This window comes from Montipora foliosa, chromosome 13, assembly GCF_036669935.1.
Source record: "Montipora foliosa isolate CH-2021 chromosome 13, ASM3666993v2, whole genome shotgun sequence".
Lineage (NCBI taxonomy): Eukaryota > Metazoa > Cnidaria > Anthozoa > Scleractinia > Acroporidae > Montipora > Montipora foliosa.
The window spans coordinates 7,553,717-7,566,216 of NC_090881.1; the positions used below are offsets into that span (position 1 = coordinate 7,553,717).

General features: G+C 39.5%; 1 protein-coding gene across 1 annotated transcript; it reads left to right on the plus strand.

Annotated features, from left to right (window-relative positions):
- The first annotated feature begins 10,978 nt into the window (after positions 1-10,978).
- Positions 10,979-11,695, plus strand: LOC137981598 (uncharacterized). Its single transcript, XM_068828686.1, has one exon. The coding sequence runs from the start codon at positions 10,979-10,981 to the stop codon at positions 11,693-11,695; it is 717 nt and encodes a 238-aa protein (XP_068684787.1).
- The last annotated feature ends 805 nt before the right edge of the window (positions 11,696-12,500 follow it).

Here is a 12,500-nt window from a genome sequence, read left to right on the forward strand (position 1 = left end):
CTGACATAAAGACACAATAATTATAAACTATTAAGTAGAATGCCGAATGTAAAATAAACTCAAATCTATTCCCTTGAATAAGCTACCTAAAACGAGCCAGATGTTTTAGCTTGAAAAGAAAAACACAATTTTTTAAATGTTGTTCAATTCTCAATATTCTTTCCAAATTCAAAATGGTACAAAAATTTGCAGATGAAACCGTTTATAATTTCCCCTAGAAATAATTCATCCACAAATATATTGGTCATCTTAGAGGGTGCTATTGTTGCTAACGTCTTAACGCAATTGTGTTGGAAATTTCAAGTACAGCTCGAGCAAATTGTGCCATTGACTTCCCTTTGTTTGTCAATTTATTTTTCAGGTACTCTTCCTTGCAGCCTTTGCTTTGCTGGCCTTACCAAGCCAACATTTCAGACTGAGGGGATCAATGTCTGGGACAACTACATGTGTAATAGAAAACAATGGCCTATCATTATCAGAATTAGTGCACGGAGACACTACACTGTCAGTTGAAATGACAGATGAAGTATGATCGTGTGGTAAAATTAAAATGCGCCAAACGTCTATTCTTTATCTCTCTGCTATTTCAACTTTTTGGGGCACTTACTAACCGTTCATTTTGGTGGAGATCTGTTCGAAAACAATGATCGCTCAAAATTTCGTAAAACTATATGAATCTTACTCTTTTGGTTTCAGTGCTCATTACTCCACCAAAACGAAACGCTATGAGCTTTGACAATCTGTACAGAATTATTATTTATCCAAAATTAGGTGTTATCTAAGAACTACATTTTCAGTTACTGTTACATGTAATCTTGGTTGGCTGGCTGTGTACATACCGGTATAAGTGTGAGATGGGCAGTGCATTCTACTAGGAGCATCCAGCGGATGAAAAAGTCGTTTGATCTAGACATAGTTAATACAGGGGACTGGTTTTGAAGCTCAGCAAACATCAAAGCCAAGATTTATGTTGGAAAGTCAACGACCGTGCACAATCTGTTGTTTTGCGCTCATACACTGTGCATGAGTTACATAACCAACACGTTTATTGGTTAGTTTATAGTTAGTTCCTCAGTACAGAGTAAACATCTGTTGTGTTTTGTGCACGATCAAGGCCGAAAAAGACAACAAAAACTTGCACTGAAGAAATTTGACGGGTTTCATAACCATTCCCTTCTATTAACTATGATCTAGATTAGCAGTAAAGTACCATTTTCGGCCCGTCTCACAAGATAACTTGTTTACAGATTGTCTTGCAACATAAAATTGTGTTTCTATCAGTGCACAGAATGATTTGCTGTAAGAACTTGGCTAAATGTTGTAGATCATGATAGTTTGGCCGTTGTCATGTTGTCATTTTCCTTATCACAAGTTGAGTGCAATTAACAGTGCAAATATTTATTAATAACTCTTTAATGTACACACATACATTCCATTTTATTATTCAACACATTGTGACAATGTCCAAATATGGTTTTAGCACGCTCAATATTTGACCTGCATACTCAACATATATCCTGCGATATACGTAATTATGTTTGTTGTGGAGAAAAATGGTAGTTTTTCCAGCTTTTTTCTCCAATAAACGTAGAAAATTAATCAATTAATCAATAAGGAGCATGCGTGTACGAGTGGATTTAACTTGAAAGGAAAATGTTAATATACTCTCCATCTTGTTGGGCAGGCTGCATACTTGCCTGTCAGTAGTATTGTTGTTGTTTCCATTTGATTCTAAAACGGATTTTAATTGACTTGATCATGTACTTGGCGACTTAGATTTTATCATATCAGGAACCCCTTATACGTTTCTGCATGGTGGAATTTGGTTTATAATCACAGGCGGATCCAGACAAGTTTCAACGTTTTACGGAACATGGTCACTTAAATGCTGATTTCAATTATTTTCAGTTCGAGCTCGACAGTGCAAGAAAACTAGTGGGCATTCGCACAATGCATCATGATCTGTTAGTCACAAGGTAAGTGTAATGGAGGACACCCAAAAGCTAGTGGGTAAGAAAAGAAGGTTGAGTATTTGACAAAGTAACTGTTGTCGGTAAAATCCGTTCTTACCTAGGTCAAATACGAACTCAGATGAATTAAAGAAACGTTTTGGAGCCTATATTAAGCCTAGAGAAAAAATAGGGTTAGGTTAGGATTAGTCTTGGTTACTATACATGGATATCAGTTGATGTATATATTATATAGAAGTAAATAATGAAAATTATTACATGGGTAGCTCCGTGAGCGGGCAAGATGAACCAAATCGCGGGCTCTGATTGGCTACCCGAGCGGGCAAGATGGAGTGATACTGCCCGCTCGGGATTACGCGCTTTGTCCCGCAAGAAAAATTTCTCTGAAGCCGGCTCAACAAAATTCTGTTTCGTAATTTGTCTCCCGAAAAGTCTTTTCCGTGACAGTTAAAGATTTCTTGTGGTCTCTGTATCGATGGAATGGGAAAACGAGAAAACCGAATGTGTCAACAAGAATGAAAACAAAGAAAACAAAAATGTTGACGAGTTTCATGAATTTATTTTGCAACAAAAACCGGCAAACACAAAGGTTAAAACACAAAGTGACATGAAGGCATGGAAGCGGTTTTGCTTACAAGAAAACGAGAACAGGGAACTGTCTGACATACCTGAGGAAGAATTGAATTTGCTGTTGTGCAAATTTTTCAAAAGTTTGAACAAATTAGACGGCACAGAGTACGAGCCTGGCAGTTTGACGTCCTTTCAACGAAGTCTTCAACGCTCCTTGAACGAAAGAGGTTCAAATGTAAATATTATTGAAGGAGACAACTTCAAACTCTCAAGAGAAGTCTTAAGTGCCAAACGCCGACAACTTGTCGTAGAACATGGCAAAGGGAACAAACCACAAGCTACCCGTGAGCTGACAGAGGCCGAGGAAGACAAGCTTTTCGAGTGCGGTGAATTTGGGACCTCAAATCCAACAATCTTGCAGCGTACCTTGTGGTGGATAATTGCCCTTCACTTTGGGTTCAGAGCTCGTGACGAAAGCCGCCGATTAAAGTGGGGAGACGTCACTCTGGAGAAAGACCCAGACACGGAGAATAAGATTCTTGTGTGGAGATATGAGCAAGGGTCCAAAACACGTCAAGGCCAAGACAAGCCATACAGTGTTCGTGCTTTCCATCCTACTGCGCAAGCAACCGGGAATGAGCGTTGCCCGGTTAAAATCTTCAAAGAATTTGCTCGCCGTCGTCCTTCGGAGATAAATAAGCCAGATTCCCCCTTTTACCTCGCAGTCAAACATCAGCGAAAACCAGATGACGAAGTGTGGTATATGCAAAGTCCGCTTGGAAAAAATGAAATCGGCAAATTTCTCTCTACCGCTGCGAAAAATGCTGGTTTACAAGGCAGAGTAACCAACCACTCGGTGAGAAAGACCTGCATTTCGCATCTCCTCGATGCAGACGTCCCAAATAATTTTGTGGCACAGTTAAGTGGTCATCGCAGTCTGAAAAGTCTCGACGATTACAAATCGGCCTCATATGAACATCAACGGCGAATGTCCCTTGCGCTGAGCCACTCGAGCAGCAACCGGCCGGCTAGCATCTCCACTCGCACAGAAACCACAACTCGTTCCACCCCTTCAGTTACCAGTGTTGAGTCTGCCACCTTTAATCCAGTCCAGATGGGCTCAGGTTTTTTCTCAGGAGCAACGACTGGAAGTTTTAACGACTGTACCTTCAACATCCAGCTTACGTCGGGGCAGCTTCGCACCACAGAGCCGAGCGACAGTTCTTCGAAGCACCCAAGGATCGCCGAAAGCGACGGCCAGATGAAATGAACACCTTTGCTATAATGGTTAAGCACTCTTTAGCACTTAAGTGCTCAAAATTTAAGCCATTTTGGGACATTTTTAAGGTTCAAAAGACTTTTCGAATTTGCCTCGAGCGGTTTCGTACATTTGTCATTCCATTCAGACATACGTGTTAGACATTTACTCGTCAAAAACGTAAACCAATCAAATGATTGTATTTCTGCATTCATCCAATTAGGATAAAGGAGAACGCGCCATTGATTTTTGCATGTAACTGGCTTCGTTTTCAGTCACTGAAAATAAACCAAAGTACAAAGCTCACTTTTTTAGTGTCTTATCCCATATAATAAATCCTTTATTGACCAAGCTTGTTCGGTCAAGATGGCTGGATATTGGCCTCGTTCTTTTTTTGCGAGTTTATTTCTGCATTCATCCAATTAGGATAAAGGAGAACGCGCCATTGATTTTTGCATGTAACTGGCTTCGTTTTCAGTCACTGAAAATAAACCAAAGTACAAAGCTCACTTTTTTAGTGTCTTATCCCATATAATAAATCCTTTATTGACCAAGCTTGTTCGGTCAAGATGGCTGGATATTGGCCTCGTTCTTTTTTTGCGAGTTTATTTCTGCATTCATCCAATTAGGATAAAGGAGAACGCGCCATTGATTTTTGCATGTAACTGGCTTCGTTTTCAGTCACTGAAAATAAACCAAAGTACAAAGCTCACTTTTTTAGTGTCTTATCCCATATAATAAATCCTTTATTGACCAAGCTTGTTCGGTCAAGATGGCTGGATATTGGCCTCGTTCTTTTTTTGCGAGTTTATTTCTGCATTCATCCAATTAGGATAAAGGAGAACGCACCATTGATTTTTGCATGTAACTGGCTTCGTTTTCAGTCACTGAAAATAAACCAAAGTACAAAGCTCACTTTTTTAGTGTCTTATCCCATATAATAAATCCTTTATTGACCAAGCTTGTTCGGTCAAGATGGCTGGATATTGGCCTCGTTCTTTTTTTGCGAGTTTATTTCTGCATTCATCCAATTAGGATAAAGGAGAACGCGCCATTGATTTTTGCACGTAACTGGCTTCGTTTTCAGTGACTGAAAATAAACCAAAGTACAAAGCTCACTTTTTTAGTGTCTTATCCCATATAATAAATCCTTTATTGACCAAGCTTGTTCGGTCAAGATGGCTGGATATTGGCCTCGTTCTTTTTTTGCGAGTTTATTTCTGCATTCATCCAATTAGGATAAAGGAGAACGCGCCATTGATTTTTGCATGTAACTGGCTTCGTTTTCAGTGACTGAAAATAAACCAAAGTACAAAGCTCACTTTTTTAGTGTCTTATCCCATATAATAAATCCTTTATTGACCAAGCTTGTTCGGTCAAGATGGCTGGATATTGGCCTCGTTCTTTTTTTGCGAGTTTATTTCTGCATTCATCCAATTAGGATAAAGGAGAACGCGCCATTGATTTTTGCACGTAACTGGCTTCGTTTTCAGCCACTGAAAATAAACCAAAGTACAAAGCTCACTTTTTTAGTGTCTTATCCCATATAATAAATCCTTTATTGACCAAGCTTGTTCGGTCAAGATGGCTGGATATTGGCCTCGTTCTTTTTTTGCGAGTTTATTTCTGCATTCATCCAATTAGGATAAAGGAGAACGCGCCATTGATTTTTGCATGTAACTGGCTTCGTTTTCAGTGACTGAAAATAAACCAAAGTACAAAGCTCACTTTTTTAGTGTCTTATCCCATATAATAAATCCTTTATTGACCAAGCTTGTTCGGTCAAGATGGCTGGATATTGGCCTCGTTCTTTTTTTGCGAGAACTGTGTTGAGTTGAGCATGTTCGTTGTTGTAGTGTAGTGGTGATTATGAAGACCCCGAAGACTATGGATTTGGAGGGTCCGAGTTCGAATACCGGTAAGTGCATAGCACAGTTCTTTGTTCCCTTACTATGTTGTAATGTTGAGACTGAATGGATACGAGCGTGATGACACGAAACATTAAAAAGATTCTTTCTTTTAGGTGGTTGATTAGGTAGAGTGCATATACAACCAAGGTAAAATGAGGATGACCTGAGAACGGATTTGACCAACAACATAACCACTCTCCGAAGGTGGTCTTTCAGTAAGGGTGATGGCAGGGATAGAGAGGTAAGGGGTAATTAATGTTTTTTCCCACAAAAGCTAATGCAGAAATGTTAACATTTGTATCCTAAGAGATCAAGTGCATAATATGATGACGATGATAGATGATGATGGGTTACAGAGGAGAAGACTGCTGAATGCAAAGGTAAGGAAGTTTATCAAACCTAATAGCATCAGCACTGCATTTCACTCATGCTGTCTTTTAACTGCCTGCACGGTTAATTAAGTGTCTTGCAGTGAACAGTCATACCCTAAGTTATTTGTGACATGTTTCCAACCAAACGTACATGTGTGCCCTATAGGTAGTTCATTATTGTGTTATTTTGATTCCTTCTCTTAGGGTAGCAACTGGGTCTGGTCAATCGATGGCTACGTCAAGTTTCAGGCATTTGGAATATATATTCACGGTGCTATGGACACGTTCTCTCGACGGTTGCTATGTCTAAGAGTATACAGTAGCAACAAAGACCCATTTGTAATTGGCTCTTACGTTTTTGACTTCATCAAGGAGGAAAGAGGTACCATGTTTAATAAAAAATGAATAAATGCTGAACGCGTTGAAAGTGGCATCTTTAGTACATTACGTTTTAGATATGAAGTAGCTGATGATGATATTCAATGTAATTTTTCTTTTGTTAGCATTTAGTGACGCTGTTTTCTTTTTTTTTTTTTGTTCTCTTTTTCTTTATTGTGAAAGCTTTAGATGACTCTTAGGCTACACTTTTTAATTGTATAACTTTTAATTATGTACATATTTCACTTAAATAAAGCCATTATTATCAATAAGGTTTTGTAATGATTGCATATGTTTTTCAGCCTTATTGTAATTTCATTTGCTTTAGTTTTTCCAGTGAGAACTAGAACAGACTATGGCGTGGAAGTCAGCATTCTCGCCCAGTGTCAGATCTTTTTAAGAAGGCGGCATCGAGATGTCTTTGCGTTTCATAATGCTCATTACAATGGTTGGGTTATGCAGTGTTTAAGTATTCCTAGCCACTTTTTCAGTCTTTGCCAACTGATCAAGATAACATGTATTGTCTCTCTCAGACAATCGAAGCTTGGTGGTCCCGTCAGTGTCGATATAACTCACAGTATTGGCTCGATGAAATTTAAGTACGTTTTTAAGATATGTAGTATATTGCGAAGTTGAAGTTTGATAAGTGGAACCTTATGTTTCATCTACAAACGGCAAATAAGATGATTTACTTAACTCAGCTCAAATTAACAAAGGACACAGATTAAAATGAACGTACACATTTTAATGCAGTACAAATGATGAATAAAAATAACAACTAAACAGCGAAGGAGTTGGGGTCATCCAAATACAATGCTGTCCCATTAGGGTCTCGAAGAACGTTTCTGTCACATTATTACACGCAGGAGTAGTAACAGTAAACATGATAACAGTTTAAGAAAACTGAATTTCGTGGGGCTGTCAGGTAAATGTTTAACACAACTACCCATGTCTTTCTCCACTTCTCTGTTCTATCCATGTCTTTCTGCACTTCCTGACACCTGACCCTCTCTCTTTCCCCAGCGTCCTGTCTTTCTACGGCAGTGTTGTTACCTTCCACGTTGACAGCTCCAGATCTTTCTTGGATCTACGTGACAGAAAGGTTTCAAAGTGGCCATCTTCTTCCCATAATTTCTTCGCGCAGGAGTAGCAACAATAAATGTGGTAACAGTTTGAGAAAACTGAATTTCGTGGGGCCGTTAGGCAAATGCTGCAACCATCCATGTCATTCTTTCTGTCCGCAGCGGTCTTTATTTCTCCGGCAGTGTAGTTACCTTCCACGTGTACAGCTCCAGATCTTTCTAGGCTCTGGGAATAATTCCCTGTATAACATGTTAATATAATTATTTACAATTTACAAAATCCGCACTTAACATTAACAGAAAGTGAAATAAGAGAAGGGCTTTCGCGGTGGAGAGGACTTTCCATGTGTCATGGAACGAAATTTGAAGTTCTGGGGGGGCGATGTCGGGGAACCTTCCCTACATATGCTATATAGGTGCGTGACGCACCAAAGGATTTTTTCTTAAAGGATTTTACACATTGTGGCCTTAAGTCAGTTGTGGTTTTCATGGGGAGTGCAAGAGCGTATAAAGGAATTTGTCCTTTCCACTCGAAGTCACTAATGTTGAGAAGGAGGAGTAACTAAGATATATCACCATTTGCACATGTAGTTACAAAGGCAGCACTTTCTCTTCAGTTATTTATAATCCTGTGGGACGTAAAACAACCCACACACTTGTCGCTAAGAGGAGGGCACATAGTTCCCAGGTTTTGCAGTCTGTCTCCTTTTGTGTATCGGGGTTGGGAAGGTAAAAAATGGGCCACAGTAGTTTGCACAAGCTGTTGTGGCGCTCTGCCAGCTTGACTGGCAAAGTTAATAATAATAAAATGGATTTTCCAGCCCCATGCCTGTATACGGGTGTGGAAAATGGCATGTTTTGATCACAAAGAGAGTCAGAAATTGGATAACCGGGCGACATACCCCTATGAAGAATTCCAAAGAAATTCCTCCTCCCATCACGATTAAGAAGAGGGAGAGTTACGATTACCACCTCGTTATACTTTATCATGGGACAAACCTTATCACAGGTGAAATTAAACACTAAATTTGTGCATGATATGGCCAGGCAATATAAATGATCTAAAAAATTACCACCAAATCCGTGTCTTGCATGGAATGTGAGCTGAAAGTAAGAACAATAAGTAACTAGCGTAAGTATAACATCGTAGTTTTTGAAATTCCTTACACCTGGTTGTCTTTCTCTGTCGTTGTCATAGAATGTAGTTGGAAAAAATACTAAACACAATCACTGCTATTACCATCCGAAGTTTTGTATCTGTACCATTTAACATATTTTCCCTAACACATTCACCTCCAAAGACAGCCTATGCTGCAGAACGATAAAAGCAAAAATAATTGAAAAGCAACTCAAATTAATGCTTACCTCTCTATTCTCATCCAATTGTCTGTCTTGGATCTCTATGGAAAATGCCACATTAAGGAAGTTTGATTGAGCATTTCTATTAATTTATTTCGGCTGCGTTTTCATCATAGAGGTTTGTCCTTATCAATTTTTTTTTTGGCAAATCAAGCTTTTAGGCATCTGTTCCTCATTGTTATTCAATATAACGTTTCTTGATTTAAGAACCCCTTAGGTCCTTCATCATTCACTAACACGTTAGCAGTGCATATGGGGGAATTCTCTCCATATGCTTCCCATCCCAATAAGAATAGTGGAATTTACTGTATAATATTGGGAACCCCTTATAAGTTTGTGCATGTTGTAATTTGGTTTATAATCACAGGCGGATCCAGACAAATTTCAACGTTTTACAGAACACGCTCAGATTTTTGAAAAATAAATATATTTATAAAAATGCAAGTAAATTTCCACGCCGTTAATATTGAAACCTGGCCAATATCCTATCTGAAAGACTCAAAAGCCCAAGGAATGGCACTTTAAAGGAGTAAAGTCCAAAAGGTTTTTCCCGGGTAACATATGTGCCTGAACCCCCAGAGACTCGCAATTTTTGCAGCTCCTGTTAAAGGATATCTCTGGCCGTTTTACCATTTTCCCTGGACCCGCGCCTGGTGATTAATGTTGGAATAATTACACTAAAAATGCGCCGTTTTTGTTGCCGAGTGCTGAATAGTGCGCAAGGTACCACCTGGAGATAGGAAGAATGATATTAATATTGTTGTGTTAAAAATAAGGAGACTGAGTTTATTGTTATTGTATTGGAGGGCTGAAAAAGAAACAGCAAAGAGTGCTGGTGTTGAGGCTTTGTAGACGGTAGAAGAAACAATACATTGATTGCCAGTTAATTTAATACGGTAGTAAACCATTTAAATCAAGGGCGGATATAGGGGAGGGTGCAGGGGGAGTGCTCCCCCCTCCTGAGAAGACTGGATGCTAAAACCTTCCTTAAAGTAGCTCAAAAGGTGCTTTAAAATGTTCAAAGTTGCTTTCTCTAACGAAAGTTGCTCAAAAGTTGCTTACAAAATGCAATTTGTAGAACCAAAAAACAAGAACAAAAAAATTCTCATAATGCAAATAGTTGGTCGAAACACGAAAATTTGCCAATTAACTTGCGGAAAGCCGAACCTGAGGCTTTCTAATAGAATTGGTATTACCAATTATTAGTGCACCCCCTCCCCCACTTAAGACATTCAAACTGTTGTAATTAAAGCACCAGAATGGTAACTTATTAAATGATATTGAGGGTGTTGACTAATTAAAGACTGAGAATGATAACTAATTGAACACTGAGAACGTTAACTTATTAAACACTGAGAATGATAACTAATTTATCATCGAGAATGGGCATACCTTGAAAATAACAAATTTAAGTTAACTTATTAAGTTTACGCCATAAAGTTACAATGTTAAAGTTACGCTGTAAATTTACGACATAAAATTTCATAGAAATTGAACTTTGTACTCTTGCATTCAGCGTAATATTACGTCGAGATTTTATGACGTAATTTTACGTTGTGTAATTACGACGTGAATTAGGTTGCCTATGAAAATTCCGTCTTAATTTTATGAATTGATATTTACTGCTTGTATTCCCGGCACGTCCAGGTGATGGTAACAAACTTTAATAGGAAGCACAAAGATCACGACGTAACGTGAAAGTGAATGTTATCATTCATCCAGGTACAATTCAAGTGAAGAAATTTATAAATCTTTTTCTGGAATTTAGGTCTTGATTATCAACAAACGTTTCGACTGAAACCATCAGTCTTCATCAGTGAAGTTTGTCACATGATAGTGAATTATCACGTGACAAACGTCGAGGAATGGAGGCGAGGGCCCAGTCCCAAGTGTGAGACAGAGAGAACCGGAGCCCCCCCTTTCTGTTCAGGGTTGGGTCCAAAGAGGATTATAACAACAAATTACAGACCTTTTAAAAGACAGGAATACTTACAAGCCAGTAGGATATAATCCAACGCATGGATTTAAAGAGAAGGTCAGTAAATTCACGGCAAAGCTTTTCCATGACCGTACAATCAACATGGATGAAAAGAGGAAACTAGACCCGCTATCAGAACCAACTATTCCTGCCTTCTATGGTCTACCCAAAATTCACAAACCCAAGCCCATCCCTGTAAGACCAATTGTGAGTAGTATTGACTCGCCGATGTACAATTTAGCTAAATATGCGGCCTCTGTCCTTGGGCCACTGGTTGGATCAACACCACACCATATTGATAACACAAAAGATTTTGTGGAGAAGATCAAGGGTTTCAAACTACATGAGGATGATGTTGTTACGTCTTATGATGTCGCAGCATTATTTACCTCAATTCCACCTGATGTCGCTATTCAGGTTGTGCGAAACTGTTTGGAATCAGACCAAACTCTCCAGGAGCGTACTAAGCTCAGTGTGGACAACCTGGTTGAGTTAATCGAACTTTGCCTCAAAACCACCTATTTTTCATCTGGAGGAAAGTTCTACACACAAGTACACGGCTGTGCCATGGGGTCCCCCGTATCCCCCATCGTAGCAAACCTCTGTATGGAGGCCTTCGAACAGCAGGCGTTACACACCTACACCGGTATGCCCCCTAGACTGTGGCTCCGCAACGTAGACGACACTTTTGTGGTGCTTCCGCAGAAAGAGATCCACCTTTTTTCGAGCACATTAACAGTGTCAACCCCCACATTCGGTTCACTCAGGAGTTGGGTCATGATAATGCTATTGCTTTTCTGGATTGCCATGTTCATGTGAATAGTGGTGGAAGTCTAGCAACAAAAGTGTACAGGAAACCTACCCACACTGATCATTATCTACAATTTGACTCCCACCATCCCTTAATACACAAGCTTGGGGTTTTCTGGTCACTTAGTCAGAGAGCGGAACAGGTGATCAGTGATCCTGACACCCTGACAAATGAGAAAAACCATATCAAGAAGTCACTCCGAAAATGCGGATATCCTGATTGGGCGTTCAGCAGAAACCGGAAAGATCGTGATGAACGGGGGTGTTGCACTGGCAACATAAAGAGGGGACACAAGGCCTGGGTAACCATCCCTTACATACGAGGGCTATCTGAGAACATTAAGAACATTCTCAAAGTACACTAACCCTAACCCTAAGACAACAGTTGGTCAAGGTTACACACAAACAGTCGGTTGAGAAGCGGTCCAACCTTGTATATGGGATTGGGCCCTCGCCTCCGTTCCTCGACGTTTGGCAAACTTCACTGATGAAGGCTGATGGTTTCATCCGAAAGGTTTGTTGATAATCAAGACCTAAATTCCGGAAAAAGATTTATAAATTTCTTCATCACAATGTAACATTTACGGCGTAATCTTTTCTACTGTAATATGACCCCCTGGACTTGTCAAAGGTGTCTGTACGTCCAAAATGTGCTCAAAGTGTTTTGAGCAGTATTGAACGCCATAAAAACTAGCCAGGCATGTAATGGGAAATGTCCCTTAACTGACTTAATTATTAAGCCAAAATGACAAGACACTCAAAGTGTTGACTTGTTAAACACGCCAAATCTTATTAAAGTCCCAATTAAGTCAGG

Coding starts and splice junctions, on each gene's coding strand:
- LOC137981598 (XM_068828686.1), top strand. CDS start 10,979: ATGGATGAAAAGAGGAAACTAGACCCGCTATCAGAACCAACTATTCCT.